This window comes from Odocoileus virginianus, chromosome 33, assembly GCF_023699985.2.
Source record: "Odocoileus virginianus isolate 20LAN1187 ecotype Illinois chromosome 33, Ovbor_1.2, whole genome shotgun sequence".
Taxonomy (NCBI): Eukaryota; Metazoa; Chordata; class Mammalia; order Artiodactyla; family Cervidae; genus Odocoileus; species Odocoileus virginianus.
This window is the reverse complement of record NC_069706.1, coordinates 26,784,966-26,809,141: the sequence shown is the minus strand read 5'-3', so window position 1 is coordinate 26,809,141 and position 24,176 is coordinate 26,784,966. Positions and strand designations below refer to the sequence as shown.

Below are 24,176 nucleotides of genomic sequence, written 5' to 3'. Positions count from 1 at the left end.
ATACTCCAAGATAAACGCCCCACTGCGCTGCCCCGCTGCACACCTTGTCCACGCTTTGTTATGAACTTCTTGAGGCAAGCATCATTTCTTATGCTCATTTCTTTTTCTTCAGTGTCTAATAAACTGTACCTACCACATAGGAGGTGCTGAGTACGAGTTTGTTGAATGAATGAAGAATTGGGCGTGGCTTTTCAGCTTCCACGTCCAGTGAGCCCGCCAGGCGCGGCCCAGAGTCTTTACCTCTACCCCTATCCCAGATCTACCTCCAGGGCCCGGAACAGTCCGCAGCCTAGAGCGTCTTCGCTCAGGCGCCACCCTCCCAGCCCCTTAGGCTCTCACTGGGGCCGCTCAGCCCAAATCCGCTCCGGAGACGGTTCCGCCCACAACCAGGATTGGAGGGAGGAGGCAACGCCCACCTGGCGGGACCGCCTGGGATTGGTAAGCCCGCAGATGGGGGCGGGGACAGCGCCGGGCCGCTGTTGACGATTTCCCAGCCAGAAAAGCCCAGCCCAGTGGCTGGTCAAGAGACTCGCGGCGCGCCTGGGCGGCGTAAGTGTGCGGCGGCCGGACTGGCCGGACGGGCGGGAGCGGAGGACGCAGACGACCCGGGAGAGCGCGCTGGGCGCTACCCACGTCCGCCTCCTCCACTGACTGCCCTCCGCCAGGCGCGCTGCCCCAACCCAGTGCCGGACCCGCCCGGGGGACCCCGCCCGGTGGCCTAGGAGGTCGTCAGTCCCGCCTTGTTTTTTAGACCCGGAGGACCTAGGCTCCCGGAGGACAAGGAACCGCCCAACATGGCATCGGAGGTGAGAGGGCCCTCGGGGGCGCCCGTCCTCCAAGCCTCCAAATGGGGACGAGGGGCGCCCTGGGAGCCAGCCGGGGCGTGACCTGCGCCTGCCGCCCTGGGGTACTGTCCTCTTTGGCTCCAGGCAATGGGTACCCCCTGGCGCACCTGCCAGAGCCCGGAAGAGAATTTTGTCCCTTCTTCCCCGTGTCCCCGCCACCATCTGCTCTCCCCCGTCCCTCAGCTCTCCCCAGCCCATGTGGCAAACCCATCAACGCGCACTCCTGGGGAAAGCGGCTCTGACCTCACCTGACCTGACAGCGATCTGGGCCTGGCGGGGAAAGGTGCCTCCCACTCACTCAGCCTCCCCACGTCTTCATTGCTTTCTTCCCTCCCACTCACCCCTCCCCCCGCCCCACCCCTCCCGTCCTATGCCCCTCCCCAGCCTTAGCAGCTGTCCCCGCGCAGCCGAGGCCACCGCACTCTTGTGTTTGTTAAGAGCCAGGAGGCAGGGAATTGTGTGCCCTGTGGCTCCGGTCCCACTGGCCTCTCCCCCTCAGAGCCAGAGGACTCCTGGGTTCTCTCCCTGACCGAGTGGCAGGAGTCTGGGCCACAGATCCCTTTCCTTGGGCCTCGATTTACCTGGCTGATGGGGAGAATGTTAGCTCTCTGCCTCCTCTGTGAGGTACCGGATGGTGAGGTCATTGCTTTGAAACTTTCAGGTAAAAGGGGCTGTTTGCTTGATGCCGAGAAGGGAACCCTGGGCCTGGGAAGCGCAAGGTGTGGGTTCCAGACCCCTCTGGCACCCATTAGCTGGCAAGTCACTTCTTCTGTGGGCCTCAGTTTGTTAAGACTGTCTGCTCTGCTAGCTTCTGGGTCATGGCAGAGGGCCTGTGGCAGGGCCTGGGCTTTGCAGCCAAACAGACTTGGTTTCTGAAGCAGTCACTCAACCTCCCTGAGCATATTTCCTCATTTGTAAAATAGGGATAACTTCATAGAGGGTATAACGGCATCTGGAAATGCCTAGCACAGGGCCAAGCAATAGTAGGTGTTAATAAACTGTGGCTAATGACGTTAAGAGGGATAACACTGGTATTTCCTGTGTGTTCTAAATTGACTATTGCTGGGAATTCCCTGGCAGTCCAGTGGTTAGGACTCCCAGCTTTCACTGCTGAGGGCTAGGGTTCAATCCCTGGTTGAGGGAACTAAGATCCCACTAGCTGCATGCATGGCAAAATTAAAAATAATAACAATAGCTGTTGCTCTTTCATCTCAGCCAACCAACGTCCCTGCCCCCTCACCCCTCACATCCTTCTGGCCCAACTGTGCCCTGGTTCACAGCAGTGCCCTCTCCTGCCACCTCACCCCTCCCTCGGTGTACAGGTGGTGGCATCTCTCTCTGACATCCCCCTGGAGTCCTTTTATGCCTGCCAGCAGGGTAGGAGCTTGGCCCCAAGCTCCACTGCAGAATGGGCTGCCTTCAGGAGACCAGGGCACTGGGCGACCTCTGCTTGCCCCAGGCTGTCCTGTGGGTTGGCACTAATTGGTTTGGCTGCAGCCCCAGTTGTTAAATAGCTGTTATTACTAACAACCCATGAAGGGAGTCCAGGGGCCTGCTGGGGAGGGGATGCCAGGTGACGCCTAGCTGAAGGGCAGCCTGGCTCTGCATCCTGAATGGCTGGCTGAGGCCCTCAGGCCCCAGTGGTGAGGACCAGGGCCCCACGTGGTGCTTTGCTGGAAATCTGGGCTTGGCCGGGCAGCATGAGGGCGAGGGGCGGATCCAGCTCACAGGGAGGGCAGAGACTGCGTCTGCAGGGCAGAGTCCTCTGGCAGCTGAGGTTGCTGGGCACTGAAGCATCAGCTCCCAGCCTGGGGTGGTGGTGGAGGGTCCAGGGGGACATGCAGAGAACAGGAGTGGAGCTAAGGCACACCCTAACCCCTGGTAGTCCTCGGCCCCTCCCTCAGTAATATCTAGAATTTACTGAGTACCAGGCACTGTGCTGTGTATGCAATTAGCTTAATCTAATTGAATACTCACAACAACCCCACCAGATAAATACTATTATTATTCCTATTGTGTAGAGGGGCAACCCTGACATTAGAGAGGTTACATAAAGGCCTATGGTTAGGTGGCTAACAGGAGTCTGGGACATTGCAGGGGGACAGAGGAGAACATATGTCCTCAGTGGCCACTGTAAACCACCCCCTCCAAAACATGCCCCCTTCCACCCCAGACCACTCTGCTCCCATCCTTGGCAAGCTGGGGTGTGCCCCTCAGGGGTTCTGCACCCTCTCCCTGATCTGTCCCATGTCCTGGCCTACGCCCTCTGCCCCATCCCTCTACCCTTGACTCTTGGGACTCAGGTCAGCCAGTGACCTCCTATAAGGCCAGTGATAATGGGTGTATTGGGGGTGCCCTCCAGAGGTAAGGTGGGGGTTGGGACCTTGGGTCCCTCTCCAGGCGTGGGAGGGAGATACAGCTCACTGGAGACTGATGGGGCCCCTTGGGTTCCTCCTCACCTGTCCCTGCAGCGAATGTTCAGAACAGCAGAGCCAGCCGAGAGGCACTGGAGGAGTGAGTGTGGGGTTTAGAGCAGGGCTCTGACTTCCGGCTGCGGGGCTGCGGTCCTGGCTCTGCCATGCTCAGCAAGGACAAATTACAGAGCTTCTCTGGGCCTCAGTTTTCCCTCTCTGTAGGAGGACAGGATGGGTACCCACTTCGCACGGTTGTGGTTGGTGTGTGCCAAGCAATGAGAACGGTGCCTGGTACAGTGAGAATGTGACGTATGTTACCCGGTATAATTGTCACTGTCCCTGATACATCAGAGCTGGATTCTAGAGTGACTTCTCACTTTGGTCACTGGCAGTCGGGGTCCCAGAAGTTTGGCTGTGGTCTCAGGGTGCCTGCCACCATCTCCCCAGAGCAGTGCCCCATGATGGGAAAGAACCCTAACTTCAGTGTCCAGTCAGGTTCCCACATTCACCCCGAGTGACTCTGGGCAAGTTCCTGACCCTCTCTGAGCCTCAGTTTCCTTATCTGTCCAGTGAGAATAACCCCGCCCACTAGCTCCCCCTGCCGTCAGACTGGGTAACTCTCCCAGGGGCTCTTTGTGGGAGGCATTGTTCTCAAGGCGGGAGGAGATGAATCTCTTCTGCCCTTCTGGCCAGAGCGGGAAGCTATGGGGTGGCCGGTTTGTCGGCTCAGTGGACCCCATCATGGAGAAGTTCAACTCATCCATCACGTATGACCGGCACCTCTGGGAGGCAGACGTGCAAGGCAGCAAAGCCTACAGCCGGGGCCTGGAGAAGGCGGGGCTCCTCACCAAAGCTGAGATGGACCAGATACTCCATGGCCTGGACAAGGTACTCTCCACACCCCAGAGCATGCCCCTCGCCCCTTGCCATGGACCCAGGCTTTCACCAAATCCCTGAGTACAGGCTGCAGTAACATCCTGAGATGACAGGCTAGGGATCTCCGCTGGTAGTGATCAGGTGCCTAGAGAGGTGCCCTTCAACGACGGGCAGCGCTGACCATCTCCCTTCATCCCTCAATGCCCCTGTGCTCCTGTGGCTCCTGAGAAAGGTGTTCTGGACCTGAGATGCTCCCAAGGGAGGAGTGCTGCCAGGACTCAGCTGCCGATGCCCACCCTCCTGACCCACTGTGTTGCTGCCATCTCTGCAGGTAGCTGAGGAATGGGCTCAGGGCACCTTCAAACTAAACCCCAATGATGAGGACATCCATACGGCCAATGAGCGACGTCTGAAGGTGCGACACCCACTGTCTCATCCCCTACCCCTCCCCTCTCTGCCTTGCCTGGGGCCACTTGGAGCATAAGCACCACCATTCTGTCCGCTTCATCACTGGGAGCTCAGAGCAGGAGGCATCAGCAGAGATGGCAGAGACTGGGCAGATCTGGGGGACCCCAGGACAGGGACGGAGGGTCACAGGCCAGGGAGGAAGTGCAACTGCCTGGGCTAACCCCACTGGGCTGTGAGCAGGCAGACCCCAACTGCATGCCTCCCTCCACCCCCAGGAGCTCATTGGTGAAACCGCGGGGAAGCTGCACACGGGACGAAGTCGGAATGACCAGGTGCCGCCACCTCCCTGACCCCCCACCCAGGGCCTTCCCAACCTTGGGGTTCCAGGGAGCAGAGTCAGGGCTGAGTCCCTGAGTGCCAGCTCCTCCTCCCCACAGGTGGTCACTGACCTCAGGCTGTGGATGCGGCAGAATTGTTCCACGCTCTCAGCCCTCCTCTGCGAACTCATCAGAACCATGGTGGATCGGGCAGAGGCGTGAGTCCCAGGGTCACTAGGTGGCAGAGAGGGCCAGGAGGGCAGCCAAGGTCTCTGCTCCCCCCAGATGGGCAGCCCGAATGCCAGACCTAAGTGGCGGGGGTGAAGAGGGCAGGGGGGCCAGGCTCTGGGTTACTGGGAGCCCCAGAACTCCTGGGCCGAGTGAGGCAGAGCAGCCAGCAGAGGGCCATTTCTTTCAGCATCGCCTGCCCCGCTGGCCCAGCTCGAAGGCAGGAGAGCTCACCCTTTGTGGATTCACAGGCTGGAGGCTAAGGCACCAGGCCGGTGCCCTGAAGCCTGAGGAAGGGGCTGGCTTGCTGGGGTGCCAGAGAGTCCCTTCTCAGCTGCCTGCACCTCAGGTCCCCTGTCTCTGCCCAGCAAGGCAGGCAAAGGACAGAGCTGAGGGCTGCCTCCCACTGACCTCATCCCAAAGCTGACATGACTGCTGAGAAGAGTCTACTTGTGTCAGAGACGGGGTTGAGCCTTCCTTGTCCCAACCCGCGGTGACCCTGGTTTCACTGACTTCACAACTAGGGGAAAACAAGGGCCCAGAAATGTCATCGTGTGGGAGACAGGTGTCAGGAGAATAGGGAGTGACTGTGATGAGTAAGGGTTTCTTTCTTGGGGTGACGGTACACTTTAAATGGGTGATTGGTATATTGACTATATCTCAATAAAGTCGTTAGTTTTAACAAACCAGAACCATCACCCACAGCACGCCTGCTACCGTGCAGCCTCCTATAAAGTGCTCCCAGCTTTTCTGGGCTCCTCCAGGGCTCCTCTCATGCTCACAGACTCAGCCTCTCACTGCCAGTGGTGCCGGCCATGCACCTTCCTCCCTGCCCTGGCCTCTGCCCAGATCTGCTGCCAAGGTGCAGAGGCGGGAGCTGAAGGTGTGATCTACATCTGGTCCTACACTCACCCCCTGGAGGCCCCACAGCCACGACCCAGCACACTGCCTGCTTCCCAACCTTCGCTGACACCATGTTTGTCTTCGGGAAGTCACCTGGTCCCTTGAACAGGCAGATCCTTGGCGAGCCTGCCCTGCTGTTCTCAAGAGGGGCCCAGGCCTGCAGGGTCCCAAGTGTGACAGGCAGGCCTCACCTGAATCTTGAGAGCCCCTCAGACACCCTGTCCTTGCTCTTCCCCGCAGGGAACGTGATGTCCTCTTCCCAGGGTACACACACCTGCAAAGAGCTCAGCCCATCCGCTGGAGCCACTGGATCCTGAGGTCAGAGGGGTCATGATGGAGATGCGTGATGGAGGATGTGATGAGGGGGTGTGGCAGAGGGGAGGGTCCAGGCCAGGCTACCCTGACCCTCTGGCCTCTTGGCCTTCCACAGCCATGCCGTGGCTCTGACCAGAGACTCTGAAAGGCTGCTGGAGGTGCGGAAGCGGATCAATGTCCTGCCCCTGGGGAGGTGAGCAGGGTCCAGTGCTCTGAGGGTGGGGTGGGGTTCCTGCCACCTAGTTAGTATAGTCCTCGGGGTTCAGCAGAAGAGGAGGAACCAAGAAGGACAGAGGCAGACAGGAAGCCAGGCGATCAGCCTCCCTGTCCAGGGTGGGAAGGGGACCATACATGGGCCCTCAGCTCTAAGATGAGGACAAGTACGTCAGAGAAAAGCCAGGGCTCTCTGGAGAGCCAGCCAGCTTTGTTTCCCCACCTGAGGGGGCAGGTGTCTGGCTCCCAAGCTGACCAGGCTCTGGCCCTGACAGCCAGCACTCAGCATGCATGTGCATGTGTGTACGGCCAGGGCCCGCCTGCGGGAGCCCTGCTCACTCAGTACCCCACCCCACTCTGCAGCGGGGCGATTGCAGGCAACCCCCTGGGTGTGGACCGGGAGCTGCTCCGAGCAGGTGAGGCACCCTGCCCCTCCTTTCCCAGGAGACAACCCTCAACATCCACCAAGTCGCACAGACACACACCTAGAGAGGGCAGGGGTCTGGGTGAGACTCTGGTTGTTTCTGTGGACTTGAGGCTAGAGAGGCCTGGGGAGGCCATGCCAGGGGCGCGTGGCGCCAGGGAGACTCAGGACTCCCGCCTCCCTCCTGGAGCCTGTACAAGAGACCTCCCCAACTCCTGCCCCTCCCTACTCTGCCTCCCTGGGAAGGGGTCCAGGGGGAGGTGGCTGGGCAGCCTGGTTCAGGGAAGGGAGAGGCCCCTCCCAGCCCTCCAGCCCAGCCCTATTGCCTTCCCTTTCCCACCTCGCTCAGAACTGGACTTTGAGGCCATCACTCTCAACAGCATGGATGCCACCAGTGAGCGAGACTTTGTGGGTGAGTCCTGGAAGCCAAGCAGGAGATGTGGGTTCGATCCCTAGGTCGGGAAGACTCCCTGGAGGAGGAAATGGCAATCCACTCCAGTATTCTTACCTGGGAGATCCCATGGACAGAGGAGCCTTCTGGGCTGCAGTCCACGCTTCCTGCCACCCCCATATGGCCCACCTGGAGCCTCTCCAGGCTGGGTGAGCAGCAAGACAGGCCTGGTGAGCAGACAGCTTGCTCTCCCTTTTCTCTCACAAGCCGAGTTCCTGTTCTGGGCTTCACTGTGCATGACCCACCTCAGCAGGATGGCTGAGGATCTCATCCTCTATGGCACCAAGGAATTCAGCTTCGTGCAGCTCTCAGATGCCTACAGGTGAGGCTGTGCCCGCCTTCACCCAGCTCTGCACCCCCTGCAGGGCTGGCTTCCTCCCTACCCCTGCCCCGGGCAGAGCTGCCCAGCAGACCAGCCAAGTGGCACGGGAGCCCCTTCAGCCCCAACATCTCTGTCTCCAGCACTGGAAGCAGCCTGATGCCCCAGAAGAAAAACCCAGATAGCCTGGAGCTGATCCGGAGCAAGGCGGGGCGAGTGTTTGGGCGGGTGAGCCAGGCAGGGAAGGGGGCATGGCCTCAGCACTGACCCGAGGGTCCAGAGGGAACTTCCTGGACAGGCTCCGAAGTCCTCCCTCTCCCCACAGTGTGCTGGGCTCCTGATGACACTCAAGGGACTTCCGAGCACCTACAACAAGGACTTACAGGTTTGGGACCCACCTGTTCTACCTCACACACCAGTTCTCGGGGTCCTGGCTCATCCGGGCAGGGGCACCACAGAATTGCCATCTCTCATTGTGTACACCCAGCCCTTGACCACCCTGAGAGCTCTCTCTCCCTCAGTGCGGGGTGTATGAGGTGCTGTGTGTTCCCAGTGGGAGGCCAGCCTCCGTGGGGACCCAGCTCCTGGGCCCTTACTTCCTGCCACGTGTCTCCCAGGAGGACAAGGAAGCCGTGTTTGAAGTGTCCGACACCATGAGTGCCGTCCTCCAAGTGGCCACTGGCGTCATCTCTACCTTGCAGGCAAGACACACCTCTTCTCCCCGAGGCTCTTAAACTTGGGGGTGGTGTGCCAGGAGGGTGATCTTGAGAAAAGGCAGGGGTGGGTGGGTCCGGAAGACATGGGGCAGAGGGAGGGGGTATGTGCTTGGTCCTACCCTGGGAACAGTGAAGAGACACACTTAAGCTGCTGCAGGAGAATGGAAGTGGGTTAGATCCAAGGAGCCCCCTCAGCTGGCCCGACTAGATTTCTTTTTTAACCACTTACTGTGGGAGGATTCAATCTACAGCAGTGGAGAGGATGCTTCCCCAATGGCACAGCGATAAAAGAACCCGCCTGCAATGCAGGAGACCTGGCTTCCATCCCTGGGTCGGGAAGATCACCTGGAGGAGGACATGGCAACCCGCTCCAGTATTCTTGCCTGGGAAAGCCCATGGACAGAGGAGCCTGGCAGGCTACAGTCCAAAGGGTCACAAAGAGTTAGACACGCCTGAGCATGCACACATCCACACACCCCTACATAGTAACAGCATTCCACTTAAACAACAGTCAGCTCATGGCCATTCTCGATTCAACCATCTTTACCCACTACCTTGTCCACCATTATTTTTAAGCAAATCCCCCTCATATAATTTCATTTCTACATATAGCTCAGGGTATGTCTCTAAAGTAGTGGTTCTCAAAGTGTGGTCCCGGGACCAGCAGTATCAGCATCTCCTGAGAACTTGACAGACCTGCAATCCTAGGCCCCCCTGCAGACCCACTGAATCACAGGCTCTGGGATAGGCCACACAATCTATAGTCTAATCAATCCTCCAGGTGATTCTGATGCATTCTAAAGATCAGCTAACACTTATCAATAGTTAGGAAATGGTGGCTCAAGCAGAGAGCAGGACAGGGTGGGTGAGAGGGGGTCTGCCCAAGGCAGGGGACATCCTGACTGAGAAGGATGGGCCTGGAGCGGGCAGTTCTAGGACCCAGGGCGCCCGGCTTCACTGCCGGCCTGGCCTGCTGTCCCCAGATTCACCGTGAGAACATGGGACGGGCTCTGAGTCCTGACATGCTGGCCACTGACCTCGCCTACTACCTGGTCCGCAAAGGGGTGAGTGTGGGGCAGCCAGGGTGGAGGGGCCAGGGGACAGGGATGTTTCCCAGGCCGGGGTTGGGGGGGCCATGGCGGCGCCAGCACCCCAACAGAACAAGGGGTGGAGAAAGTTGCGTCAGCACCGCCCTCCTACCCGGCTCTCCCAGATGCCATTCCGCCAGGCCCACGAGGCCTCCGGGAAAGCCGTGTTCATGGCCGAGACCAAGGGGGTCGCCCTCAATCAGCTGTCACTGCAGGAGCTGCAGACCATCAGGTGCGCCCCCCTTCCTGTCTCCCCCCCCCCCCCATCTGCTGGGAAGCAAGCCCAGGCCCCCTGAGACTGGGTTGGCCGAGAGGTCCTGGCCCACCTCCTCCTTCCCCCCAGCCCTCTGTTCTCGGGAGACGTGAACCACGTGTGGGACTACGGACACAGCGTGGAGCAGTACGAGGCCCTGGGGGGCACCGCGCGCTCCAGTGTCGACTGGCAGATCGGCCAACTGCGAGCTCTCCTCCGGGCACAACAGGCCTAAAGCCCTCCCCGCGCCTCTCCCAAATAAAGTGGGCCCTAGAGGAGGCTGTGTGTGTTTCCTGCCCAGCCTGTCTGTCTTAGTGGTGAGCTCTGGCGGGTGGGGGTCTGTTGAGAGCACAGTGGAGGCCGTCAGGGAGGTAGAAGAACAGGGTGACGTAGATAGAGTCCCGCAAGCGGAAGGCCCAATGGGGCTCTCACCAGCACCTCCTCCGCCCTGCGCAGTCCCCGCCCTCACCGTCCCGCGAAGGCCCCGCCCCCTCACCACCCCGCGAAGGCCCCGCCTCTGTCACCGCCCCTGCACAGGCCCCGCCCCCGTCACCGCAGGCCCTCAGTGATTTCCAGCCTTGGATGTCCAGGCAGCACAGGCCTCCTTGGATCCGTGGGGGGACCTGATGGGCTTGGCTCACCCAGTCAGCCCCTCTCCATCCCCCTTCCTTCTGGGGCCCTCCCTAGGCTCCCCTGCTCCCATTCTCCTCTGGGTTAGCGCAGCCCTTCCCTGGACCATCAGGCAGCACTGCAGGGTGCCCTGTACCTTCTTAAAGGGAATGCGCTATCTGGTAGCAAAGTTGGTCATCTGGATAGTGAGTGATGCCTGGCGCTAGGTGAACTCCATGCATGGGTAAAGACGACGCTTTCTCCACCCTGGAGAGTAATGTACAAATTCACAAGCACTGACCTTGAGGTGAGGCCCACAGACAGGTGGTGCCCGAGGGGTCTGCCCATGCTGTGGTCAAGGAAAGGTTGGTCACGTTGAGGCTGCAAAGAGCCTGAGATGAGGTCTGGCACATGGTCAGTGTTCAATAACAGCAGTCCCCAGAGCCAGCAGAGATTCAGAGACCTCTTCTATTAATACACAAATCTCACCAAAACCCTGATAATAAAACATAAATTTCAGACATTTCTTAACAACAAAGATAAGCTAAACACAAAGTATGACTAAGTCCTCCAAGTGAGTCTGGGAGCAATGAAAATATTTTGTAAATTAAAGAACAAAAACCCTGGCACTGGGGGACACGACACCAAATTCGCAAAAGGGTCAAAGCTATGGGTCACAGCATCTTCTAGAGCAGTGTTTCTCAAAGCTGGGGTTCCTGACTATTACCATCATCATCTCAAACTTGTTAAAAATCAGATTTTCAGTCCCCACCAAGACCTGTTGTTCTTCAGTCGCTAAGTTGTGTCTCTTGTGATGCCACGGACTGTAGCCTGCCAGGCTCTTCTGTCCATGAGATTTCCCAGGCAAGAATACTGGAGTGGGTTGCCATTTCCTTCTGCAGGGGATCTTCCTGACCCAGGGATTGAACTCACCTCTCCTGCTTGGCAGGAAAGTCTTTACCACTGAGTCACCTGAGAAATCCCCAGCAAGACCTACTGAATCATTCTGGGTGGGGTCCAGCAATCTGTTTTAACAAGTGCTTCAGGTAATCCTGATGTGTGCTTAGGTTTGAGAGGCCCTGATCAGAGGATGAGATGGCTGGATGGCATCACCGACTCGATGGACATGAGTTTGAGTAAACTCCGAGAGTTGGTGATGGACAGGGGGGCCTGGCGTGCTTCGATTCATGGGGTTGCAAAGAGTCAGACAGACTGAGCGACTGAACTGACTGACTGACTGACTGATCTTAAATCTTGTTACACAAAGCTGCTGCAGACCAGCAATATCCTCACCCAGGGCCTGCCCTGATCTGCTGATTCAGATACCCAGGTGATTCCTGAGCACACTTAAGAGTCAGAAATTCTGATTTGTGGATAAACAAGAAGGATTTATTTTATAGTACAGGAAACTATATATTTAGTAACTTGTCATATCCTATAATGGGCTTCCCAGGTGGCTCAGTGGTAAAGAATCCACCTGCCAGTGTAGGAGATGTGGGTTTGACCCCTGGGTTGAGAAAATACTCTGGAAGAGGACATGGCAACTCACTCCAGTATCCTTGCCTGGAGAATCCCATGGATAGAAGAGCCTGGTGGGCTACAGTCCATGGGGTCACAAAGAGTCGGACACAACTGAGTGACAGCATACATGCAATATCCTATAATGGAAGAAAATTTGAAAAAAATACATATGTATGTGTGTGTGTATCTGAATCACTTTGCTGTATACCTAAAACTAGCACAGTACTGTAAATTAACTATATATCAATTTTTAAAAATAAAAAAATAAACTCAGAGGGGTCAAACAAACAAAATTGTAGGACTAAAAAAAAAAGGCTAATCTAGAGAATGCCTAAAACCTAGTTTTCAAAATGAAGGAGGGGCTTATGTCCATACAACCAGACAGGATTGAAATAACTGTGATGCACTTTCCACAGGGAGAGTGGGAGTACACTGAGGCAGGAAGTTGCTGGGACACCTCCCTCCGTCTCTCTCTACAGCCTCCATTGAAGGGGGACGCCTCAGCCTGAATGGAGACTCTGTTTCCAGATGATCCTGTTAAGTTATTCCTTAAGTGAATTGCATTCAGCCTCATGGGGCTTGCCACTCAGGAGCCTGGCCACGTGTGATCCGGCCTGACCAGAAGGAATGGCCTGTTCTAGCTCAGGGAGAGCAAGGGTTTGTGCAGCTTTTCTGCAGACTCTCTACTAACTGCCCAGGTCTGCCTCTTTCTGTTCTGCTACCAACCAGCTACATCCTTTCCTCTTGTCTGTTTTTAATCTCAGAAGCTGTTTACACCAAAGCTCAGTGTGACCCTATATTGATTTCCTATTGCTGTAACAAAGTACCCAAAAAATCATGGCTTAAATCAAAATGACACTATCTTACAATTCTTGAAGTCAGAAATCTGAAGTGGGTTTTATGGAAGCAAAACTGTATGTCAGCAGGGCCAGGCTTCTTCCAGAGACTAGAGGAGAATCTCCTTGTCTTTTCTAGTTTCTAGAGGCCACATGCATCCCTTGGCTTATGGCCCCTTCCTCCATTTTCAAGGCCAGCAGTGTAACACTGCCAAATCTCTCTCGGATCCTCTGCTTCCACTGTCATATTGTTATTTATTTATTTTTATTGACATATGGCACAGTGGTAAAGGATCCACCTGCCAATGCAGGAGATGCCAGTTTGACCCCAAGGAGGGGAAGATCCCCTGGAGGAAGAAATGTCAACCCACTCCAGTATTCTTGCCTGGGAAATCTATGGACAGAGGAGCCTGGAAGGCTACAGTCCATGGGGTCGCAAAGAGTCAGACATGACTTAGCAACTAAACAAAAATAGTTGAATTACAGTGTTGTGTTAATTTTGTGTTAATAATTGTGTATACTTTGTGTACAGCAAAGTGACTACACATCTATATATACGACATATATATACATTCCTTTTCATATTATTTTCCATTATGATTTATCACTGGATATTGAATATAGTTCCCCATGCTATACAGTAGGACTTTATTGTTTTATTGATTCTACATACACCAGTTTGCATCTGCTGATCCCAAATTCTCAACCCAAACCTCTCCTACCCACTTTCCCCTTGGCAGCCACCAGTCTATTCTCTATGTTCCTGATTCTATTTCTGTTTCATAGACAGATTCATTTGCATTGTCGTATCTTTTGACTGACCTTTCTGCTTTTTTATAAGGACCCTTGTGATTACATTAGAACCACCTGAATAAACCAAGATAATCTTGTCTCAATATCCTTAACTTAATCACATCTTCACTTTTTATCATGTTAAGTACCAGGGATTATTAAGTACCAGTTGCAAGTTCCAGGGATTATTAATCAGTTTACTACATTCTGTCTGGCTCTCAAAGATTTATGTCTGTCCCACATGCAATGTGCATTCACTCCATCCCAAGATCCGCCAAAGTCTCAACTCATTACAGCATCAGCTCAAGTTCAAAATTTCATCTAAATCTCATCAGCTCAGAAGTCCCATATCTCATCATTTAAAATGGGTATGAATGAGATTTTGAGTATGACCCATCCTGGGGCAAAATTCCTCCCTATCCATGAACCTGTGATTGTGGTGAGGATTAAATGAGTTCATACATAAAAATTCAAGAAATAAGAGGACTTCTGTGGTAGTTCAGTGGTTAAGAATCTGCCTTCCAATGAAGGGGATGTGGGTTTGATCTCTAGCCAGGGAAGTAAGATCCCACATGCCTCAGGACAACTACTGAGCCACAACTACTGAGCCCGCATGCTGCAACAAAAGATCCCCACGTGCCTCAATGAAGATCACACATGCCACAATTAAGACCCAAGGCAATCAAATATATATTGAAAAAAGTAGCCTTTTAAAAAATTCTAGAAATAAATTATCTGCTACTAAAATATGCTGTTTCCCAAAACAGGAACAGGATAATGGTTACAGACATTTCATTTAAAAAAGACAAAAGGGAATTCCCTGGTGCTCCAGTGGCTAAGATTCTGCACTCCCAATCCTGGGGACCCAGGCTCAATCCCTGTTCAGGGAACTAGATCCTAAATGCTTCTACTAAAAGACCTGCATGCTTCAATAAGATCTAAGATTCTGCATGTTGCACCTAAGACTTGGTACAGCCAAATAAGTAAATAAATATATAGTTTTTAAAAGTCTCTGGGCTTTTCTTCAGGAAGGGAGGACAAAATAAACTTATGGGTTTGCCAATCTAATGTTCTGCTAATCTTGAAAAATACTGATTCTGATGAATTTTGGTATGAAGCAGAATTATAGTTAAATACATTTAACTTAAAAACATTGAGAGGCAAAATATCATATATTACATAATTTATATAAAACATCCAGATTAGCTAAATCTGGAGAAAAAAATAAATTAGTGGTGGCTTAGGGCTGACTGGGAGGAGCAGAAGGATAGATAACTAAAAGGCACACAGGGTTTCTTTTTTAGGTGATGAAAATATTCTGAAATTGGTCATAATGATGGTTGTACATATACATGAATATACTAAAGTTCATTCAATTATATACTTTAAATGAAGGAATTATGTATGTGAATTGTATCTCAATAAAATCGTTTAAAGACATTATAAATCAACTACACCACAATAAAAAATTTTAACAAACTGTTTAAAAAATAAACCCTATGATGCTCTTTGCTGAATCTACCATGAGAAGACTATTTTCAGCAACCGAACTGACGACATTCCAGAAAACATCGACATCACTCTGGAGGGACACACTGTCTTTGTGAAGGGCCCCAGAGAGATCCTGCAGACTGACAACAGCAGGATAGAACCCAGCCTCCTGGGACGGAATAGGAAGGGACTCGGGTTAACAGTGGAACAGAGAGGAACCAGTTCCAGTTCACACAGTCTCTAGCCCAACACAGCATGTGATCAAGGGTGTTCCACTGGGCTTCCATCACAAGACAATGTCTGTGTATGCTCACTTCCCCATTCAAGCCCTTATTCTGGAGAGCAGGTCTTGTTGAAATCTGAAATTTCTTAGATGAAAAATCTGCAGGGCTCATATGAGGCCAGGGCTTGCTTATTGGGTATCTCATGCCCTGAAAGTGATTTGCGTTGACCTTAAATCAGATTCATCTGCTTTGATCCAACAAGCCACACAGTTAAAAAATGAGGATATCAGGAAAAAAAAATGAGGATATCAGGGACTTTCCTGGTAGTCCAGGCTAAGACTCCATGCTCCCAATGCAGGGGGCCCAGGTTCTATCCCTGGTCAGGGAACTAGATCCCACATGCCACAGCAAAGTTGAAAGATCCCATGTAGAATACTGACCTAAGACCTGGCACAGACAAATAAATGAAAATAAATATTTTAAAAAATGATAAAAATAAGAACATCAGAAAAATCTGGATGTTATCTATGAAAAAGATACCAGTCTTCAGGCTGTCAATAAGATCTAAGACTACTAAAAGATTCACCTGAACACTTTGTTGCTGGGATGGACAAATATTTTTCCACCAGTTTCTAGTGGTCCCAGACTGTTCTCCTCCCTTATTGGGAAGAAATTTCTCTGTGCCTTCAAAATCTTGCAGCTACTGCAGTCCTGATAGAAGATGCTTTAAAACTCTCTTTTGGGGGCAAATTAACTATTTTTGCTAGCCACCAAGTGAAACAACTCCTAAATGGGAGAGGCCATTTATGGATGTTTGATCAAAGAATCCTCAGATATCAAGGAATGCTGATGGAAAATCCAGGCCTCACTATATCCGCTTGTGAGGTTCTTAACCCAGCCACCCTCCTGCCTACCCCCAAGGGTTCTCTCCCCTTTCACTCTTGCCTAGAAACCTTGGCCCACTGGACAAAACCCCGAGAGGGATTGTGAAGACCCTCTGACCAATCCTGAGGAAATCTGGTACACTGATGGAAGCAGCTTTGTCTTGGATGAAAAAAGAAGAGCGGGTATGCAGTAGTCTCCAATTTTGAGACCATAGAGGCTAAACCTTTGCTACCAGGTACTTCAGCCCAATAGCTGAGCTCATAGCCCTGACTTGAGCTTTAGAGCTGGGAAAAGGAAAAAGAATAGCCATTTACACTGACTCCAAGTATGCCTTTCTGGTGCTACATGTGCAAGCTGCTATTTGGAAAGAAAGAGGCCACTTGACCATCGGAGGGTCCCCAATCAAATATGGTGATCAAATCCTTAGACTCTTGGAGGCAGTCCATCTGCCCGCTGAGGTTTCAGTCTCCCAAAGGAGACCAAAAAGAGAGCACAGAAGTGGCACGAGGGGACCAGGCAGCTGATCAGGCAGCTAAGAGAGCAGCGTTACAGAACCATGACCTAATAGGGCTGGTCACCTTAGTTCCACAGACTAATTTGCCAGAAACTCCTGCATATACTGAAGGTGACACTCTTAAAGCTAAGAGTGAGGACTTTCAAGAAGATCATATGGGGTGGTTCCAAATGGAGGGACTCCTTTTTCTGCCTGGGAACTTCCAATGGAAGTTGGTTAACTCCTTACATGCCACCACTCATTTAGGAGAAAAGGCTCTCCAAAGATTACTAGAAAGGCCCTTCAGAGGAACAGGCCTCCAAACGACTGTAAGGCAAGTGATCTCCTCTTGTCCCACTTGCCAATTAAACAACCCCCAAGGAGCTCGAAGACCCCAGCTGGCCCAGCCTGTCCAACCACGTGGGACCTATCCAGGAGAGGACTGGAAGATGGACTTCACCCAGATGCCAGTTTCTCAAGGGTATACATACCTATTAGTCATAATAGATAAATTCACAGAATGGATTGAAGGCCTTCCCACCCGGACTGAGAGGGCTGAGGAGGTGGTAAAAAAAACTGCTCCATGAAACCATTCTGAGATTTGGTCTGCCTGGGTCATTACAAAGTGACAATGGGACATCATTTACTTCTAAGGTCACCCAAGGGGCTCTAAAGCATTGGGCATTACTTATTTCTCTATTGTGCCTGGAGGCCTCAGTCTTCAGGAAAAATAGAAAGAGCCAACCAATTATTAAAATCAGCGATAAAAAAGATAACCCAGGAGACCTCTCTGGGATGGAAGGAGACTTTACCAATAGCTTTCCTCCACACCCATATTGCCCCTAAGGAACAGGTTGGTCTTCGTCCTTCTGAGATGCTCTATGGGGGACCTTTTCTTTAGGTCAATGTCCTCTTCCTAGATCCAGAGTCTCAGACCCTCCAGTCTTATACCATGGTCATTGGTCAATTCCAAAAGGATATACGCTTGTGGGGGGGTCAACTAGGACCCAAAAGATTCTAAGGAGTCACTGCTATATGCCCTAGGGACTCAAGTCCTAATTAAAGTCTGGAAAGATGAGTCTCCAAAGGTTCAACTCCAGGCCACATGGAAGGGCCCCTACCCTGTAATACTTTCTACCCCCACAGCAGTCAAAGTACCAGGACACGACTCCTGGATTCACTACTCACGAGTCAAGCAGTGGAAGAAAACAGAAGAGGACACTCAATATACCTGTGAGCCCCTGGGAGATCTCAGATACATATTCAGAACTACAAATGAGTGCCATTCTAATGAACACCCCAAAAATCTAGTTTCTGGGGATAAGATTTCTCAGGACAGCTCTAAAGAACCAACACAACTTGGCAGGGGTTGTACTCCAAAACAGACAGGAGATAGATCTTCTGATCCCTGAACAAGGAGGGACTTGAGCCATCCTAGCGATGGGAATCTGGAGTTGGCTAATGCCCCTACTAGCCCTTGTTATGCCATATTGCTGCTGCTTATGATTGCTCCATGTATTATCAATTATCTAACCCATTTTGTCTCTGCCCAGGTCAACAAGCTACAACATTCAGTGCCAGTTCAACAAGGATATAGAAAATTACAGCCAACCATGGAAAATATTGTCCTTAGATGGACACCGCTATAAGGACTCTGAGGCCTGAGACTAGCAAGAGGGGGAGGCCCAATGCCCCTTGCCGTTCCAGTTCAGCAGGAAGTAGCCAGAAAGACCTCAACGCCCCTATTCCCAAAGAATTGAGCCTCCCATCTCTTGAGGGGGGAACGTTAGGTAGTTAGAATAGGAGAAAGGAGTCCAGAAGGGCGGTGGCTAAAAGACAAGGAAGGGAAAAGCCCATGAAAATAGAACAAAGGAAGGTCCGAAGACGGGAGTGAGGACCTCAGGTAGAAAAACAGCACTCCTGGCTGGCCCAATTTACACAGGGCTGGCCCAGGCGGAGGAAAAAAAACATATAAAAAGAGGAGCCAAAGGGCCGGGGGTCTCTCTCACCCGCTCGTGTGTGCTCTCTCGCGCTCTCCTCTTCGCGCCTTTTGGGTCGGCATGCCCTCACGCCGCGAGGATGTATTTTCCTTTTATTTTCTAAACAAAACGGAGCTGTAACGCTGATCTGTCCGAGAGCTGAGACACGTTCTGTCCAAGGGATTCAACATCCGTCGCTTGAAATTTTTGTTGTGACGAGACAGAACCGAGGAAATTACACACTGCCCTAACATTTCATAAGTAGTCTCAATTCTACACTTTATTCAGATAAGAGCCTTTAAATCTATTTTATATGACCTGGAGTGGTGTCTATCCTCTGTTGCCATAGAAAGAGGAGATTCCTGAAATTTTTTTTCTCTTGCAACATTCTCAAGACTCAATACCTGCTTCCCATTAGCACCTACAGAAAAGGAAGACCTGGGGACCTCAAAACCTGGCCTACAGAAAGGAAAAAGGCAGATGCTAGTTCTAAATCAGAGTAAGGGACATGTAACTTCTTCTCTGAGGCACCGGATAGAAGTTAGCACCCTTGGTACTTTCCTGATGATCCAGTGGCCAATGGATCCCATGGTCCCAATGCCAGGGGCCGAGGTGGGGGCGTTCGATCTCTGGTCAGGGAACTAGATCCTGAATGCTGAAACTAAGACCCAGTGCAATAAATAAATAAAAAGATACATTTAATTAATTTTTTTAAGAAATTGGCACCTTCAGGTCACCTTCTCACCTCTCCCTGATCTACCCCTGACAGTTCTCACAATGCGGAACAACCCTGTCTATTTCCTCCCAGGAATGCCTGCGGTAGACTGAATAACAAAGCACTGCCATCGGCATCCCAAGGAGAGGCATCCCCCACTCCCAGTCCTAGCAAGCCAGGCACAGCTGGGCACGAGCTTTGGCCAGATCCAGCCATGCTGACATGTATAGCTCTGCTCTGTCCATTTCAATGACTGGAGAGTAACACATTGTGAGAATTACACCACACAAAGGTGTTGATTTCACCCTTTCCTTTGAGCATTTAGGTGGTTTCCCGTTTTCACTTTACCATCAGCACATTCCTCACATGCCTCCTGACCTTTGGCTCACACATGATACTTCCCCCAGGTGTTTCCTCAAGATGGAGCTGCTGGGACTGGAGAGTCTGTTCATCTTCCCCTTTTCGACTTTCCTCTCCCTTTCCCTGTTCATCTTCCCCAGGCACTCTCCATGAGGCTGTGCACACTGGTATTTTTAGTCCCAGCTACTCCACATGAACTGACTCATTTGAAAAGTCCCTGATAGTGGGAAGGATTGAAGGCGGGAGAAAAAGGGGACGACAGAGGATGAGATGGTTGAATGGCATCACCGACTCAATTGACATGAGTTTGAGTACACTCCGGAAGTTGGTGATGGACAGGGAGGCCTGGTGCGCTGCAGTCCATGGGGTTGCAAAGAGTCTGACACGACTGAGCGACTGAACTAAACCGACTCTACATGAAAGCTAAAGAAAATCATCCAGCCACCAGCCCCTCCCTGGTCTCAGCCCAGGCCCACGCCTCTCTCCTTTGACCACCTCTGCTTGTGTCTGCTTCACAAAGAGGTCTTGCTAATTTTCATCTTGACTAGCTCTTTCTGAATCCTTTCTCTTCATGTGTTTCATTCATCTTCATTGTATGTCTAAAGCATGGAGTCATGATGCTATTTGACTGTAAGTCTGCCCTAAGCGACTTTTCTATGCATCTCCCCCATCCCTCAGTACCCTTCTGTTACTGAGTCCAAGCTCTCTCTACTCACCACACACTAGTCCAGTTAACAGAGAGAGGTGTCAAGGCAAGGAATACAACTTTACCGGGAAAGCCGGCTGACTGACAAGATGGCAGACTAATGTCTCAAGATAACAATCTTTATCAGGGTATGGATGCCAGGTTCTTTTACAGAATGTGGGGGGAGGGGAGGATTAAAGTAAAAAGGCCATTAATCTTGCAGCTATCTCCTAGAATGGCCAATCTTGGGGAGGGGATGAGTTAATTTCTTCCTTCCTGTAGCCATCCACAGGTGGACAGGGTCCTGAATAAAGGTGTTTCGGTTTAACATTCTGGCAGAGGGGCTGGGTTCCCTGAGGCAGGCTATTATGTATGGGCAATATCCTTTTACTGAACAAAAGCAACGAGAAGCAAAGGTTAAAAGTAAAAGAAACGGATCTAACATGGAGTCAGTTCTTCCCTATAACTTTAATACTGGTATTCTTGCTCCTGGGCCCCAGAAATACCTTCCCAGGCTTGTCTTGGAGGCTGCATAGTTCTTTCTCCTGTTCTCTGGGTCATGTTTCTAAGCTTGGCTCAGATGTCAGCACTTTTGTTTCCTGATGGGACAAAACTTCCTTCTGGGATAGCAGCTATTGACCCCATTTGCAGTCAGGGACCTGACCTGGAGGCCTGGCTGCCTGGCATGAGCCAAACTGTGAGTCTGGCAGCCAAGCCTCCTTTCATAACCACAGTGACATGGGCCTCGCCTCATAAGTGTACCTGTATGCTCTGGGTAAAGGTGATCTGGGACCCTTAGAGTGCTCCCTGGATTCCTACTGCTTGATGGCATTAGTAACAGCACACTCTCCCCCTCCCCCCGCTCCCAGCAGAATTTCTGCTAAGATTCTTACAGGCTCTGGAAGAATGTAAGGTGGGCTTATTTGTTCTCTGCTACAGATGAGGAAACTGAAGCTGAATTGAGAGTCAAGGTGAAATGACTTGCTCAGGGAAACATACCCAAAGCTACATTGTCCTTTTTTCTTTTTTTGGCACAGCTTGCAGGATCCTGTGGGCTTCCCAGGTGCCTCTTAGGGGTAAAGAACCTGCGTTGCCAATGCAGGAGACATAAGACATGGGTTTGATCCCTGGGTCAGGAAGATCCCCTGGAGTAGAGCATTGAAATCCACTCCAGTAATCCTGCCTGAAGAATCCATGGACAGAAGAGCCTGGTGGGCCACAGTCCATAGGGTTGCAGAGTTGACATGACTGAAACAACTTAGCATGTACATATGCACACAGGATCTTAGTTCCTTGACCAGGGATTGAAGCCAGGACCTGGCAGTAAAAGTGCCAAGTCCTAATAACTGGACCACTAGGGAGTTCCCTACATTTACTATTGTTGACGGCACATTATCCAGAAGACTTTTTAATGTTTAGAACAGAAAATAATAGGACAAGCTCCGCTTAGTGGTTAGGTGCGTTACCACAAACTTCCGTTCAGTTCAGTTCACTTCAGTCACTCAGTTGTTTCTGACTCTTTGCGACCCCATGGACAGCACGCCAGGCCTCCCTGTCCATCACCAAATCCTGGCGTTTACCCGAACTCATGTCCACTGAGTCGGTGATGTCATCCAACCATCTCATCCTCTGTCGTCCCCTTCTCCTCTCGCCTTCAATCTTTCCCAGCATCAGGGTCTTTGGAAATAAGTCAGCTCTTCCCATCAGGTGGCCAAAGTATTGGAGTTTCAGCTTCAACATCAGTCCTTCCAATGAACACTCAGGACTGATTTCCTTTAGGATGGACTGTTTGGATCTCCTTGCAGTCCCAGGGACTCTCAAGAGTCTTCTCCAACATCACAGTTCAAAAGCATCAATTCTTTGCTGCTCAGCTTTCTTTATAGTCCAACTCTCAAATCCATACATGACTACTGGAAAAACTAGACAGACTTTTGTTGGCAAAGTAATGTCCCTGCTTTTTCATATGATGTCTAGGTTGGTCATAACTTTCCTTCCAAGGAGTCTCTAATTTCATTGCTGCAGTCACCATCTGCAGTGATTTTGGAGCCCCCAAAAATAAAGGCTGCCACTGTTTCCACACTTTCCCCATCTATTTGCTATGATGTGATGGGACCGGATGCCATGATCTTAGTTTTCTGAATGTTGAGCTTTAAGCCAACTTCCTCACTCTCCTCTTTCACTTAAATCAACAGGCTCTTTAGTTCTTCTTCACTTTCTGCCATAAGGGTGGTGTCATCTGCATATCTGAGGTTATTGATATTTCTCCCAGCAATCTTGATTCCAGCTTGTGCTTCATCCAGCCCAGTGTTTCTCATGATGTACTCTGCATATAAGTTAAATAAGCAGAGTGACAATATACAGCCTTGATGTACTCCTTTTCCTATTTGGAACCAGTCTGTTGTTCCAAGTCCAGTTCTAACTGTTGCTTCCTGACCTGCATACAGATTTCTCAACAGACAGGTCAGGTGGTCTGGTATTCCATTCTCTTTCAGAATTTTCCACAGTTTATTGTGATCCACACAATCAATGGCTTTGGCATAGTCAATAAAGCAGAAATAGATGTTTTTCTGAAATCTCTTGCTTTTTTGATGATCCAGCAGATGTTGGCAATTTGATCTCTGGTTCCTCTGCTTTTTCTAAATCCAGCTTGAACATCTGGAAGTTCACGTATTGTTGAAGCCTGGCATGGTGAATTTTATGCATTACTTTACTAGCATGTGAGATGAGTGCATTTGTGCAGTAGTTTGAGCATTCTTTGGAATTGCCTTTCTTTGGGATTGGAATGAAAACTGACCTTTTCCAGTCCTGTGGCCACTGCTGAGTTTTCCAAATTTGCTGGCATATTGAGTACAGCACTTTCACAGCATCATCTTTTAGCATCTGAAATAGCTCAACTGGAATTCCATCACCTCTACTAGCTTTGTTCACAGTGATGCTTTCTAAGGCCAACCTGACTTCACATTCCAGAATGTCTGGCTCTAGGTGAGTGATCACACTGTCGTGATCATTTGGGCCATGAAGATCTTTTTTTGTACAGTTCTTCTGTGTATTCTTGACACCTTAATATCTTCAGCTTCTGTTAGGTCCATACCATTTCTGTCCTTTATTGTGCCCATCTTTGCATGAAATGTTCCCTTGGTATCTCTCATTTTCTTGAAGAGATCTCTAGTCTTTCCCATTCTATTGTTTTTCTCTATTTCTTTGCATTGATCGCTGAGGAAGGCTTTCTTATCTCTCCTTGCTATTCTTTGGAACTCTGCATTCAAATGGGTATATCTTTCCTTTTCTACTTTGCTTTTCACTTCTCTTCTTTACAGAGCTATTTGTAAGGCCTCCTCAGGCGGCCATTTTGCTTTTTTGCATTTCTTTTTCTTGGGGATGGTCTTGATCCCTGTGTCCTGTACAATGTCACAAAGCTCAGTCCATAGTTCATCAGGCATTCTGTCTATTAGATCTAGTCCCTTAAATCTATTTCTCACTTGCACTGTATAATTGTAAGGGATTTGATTTAGGTCATACCTGAATTTTCTAGTGGTTTTCCCTACTTTCTTCAATTGAAGTCTGATTTTGGCCATAAAGAGTTCATGATCTGAGCCACAGTCAGCTCCCGGTCTTGTTTTTGCTGACGGTATAGAGCTTCTACATCTTGGGCTGCAAAGAATATAATCAATCTGACTTCAGTGTTGGCCACGTGGAGATGTCCACGTGTAGACTCTTCTCTTGTGTTGTTGAAAGAGGGTATTTGCTATGACCAGAGAGTTCTCTTGGCAAAAATCTATTAGCCTTTGCCCTGCTTCATTCTGTACTCCAAAGCCA

General features: G+C 51.0%; 1 protein-coding gene and 1 long non-coding RNA gene across 5 annotated transcripts in view; one reads left to right on the top strand and one right to left on the bottom strand.

Annotated features, from left to right (window-relative positions):
* Window positions 1–494: 494 nt before the first annotated feature.
* Window positions 495–10,048, top strand: ASL (argininosuccinate lyase). 4 transcript variants are annotated; one of them, XM_070461262.1, is made up of 17 exons: window positions 495–549; window positions 752–806; window positions 3,953–4,147; window positions 4,467–4,550; window positions 4,819–4,875; window positions 4,981–5,078; window positions 6,232–6,309; window positions 6,422–6,499; window positions 6,883–6,935; window positions 7,293–7,355; window positions 7,602–7,716; window positions 7,836–7,941; window positions 8,039–8,098; window positions 8,331–8,414; window positions 9,413–9,493; window positions 9,643–9,749; window positions 9,861–10,048. In XM_070461262.1, exons 2-17 carry the CDS (start codon window positions 795–797, stop codon window positions 10,003–10,005), a joined length of 1,416 nt encoding a protein of 471 aa, XP_070317363.1. In that variant the 5' UTR covers window positions 495–549; window positions 752–794; the 3' UTR covers window positions 10,006–10,048. The 4 variants fall into 4 exon arrangements, with proteins under 4 accessions (XP_070317363.1, XP_070317364.1, XP_070317365.1 ...); XM_070461263.1 differs by lacking the exon at window positions 495–549 and adding an exon at window positions 1,345–1,479 and having other exon boundaries at window positions 578–806; XM_070461264.1 differs by lacking the exon at window positions 495–549 and adding an exon at window positions 1,345–1,506 and having other exon boundaries at window positions 579–806.
* A 653-nt stretch (window positions 10,049–10,701) lies between these two features.
* The window catches only part of LOC110127034 (uncharacterized), a 38,711-nt gene continuing 25,236 nt past the window's right edge, over window positions 10,702–24,176 (bottom strand). The window contains exon 5 of the long non-coding RNA XR_011485527.1: window positions 10,702–10,875. This is a non-coding gene — a long non-coding RNA (uncharacterized lncRNA). The remainder of the gene's footprint in view (window positions 10,876–24,176) is intronic.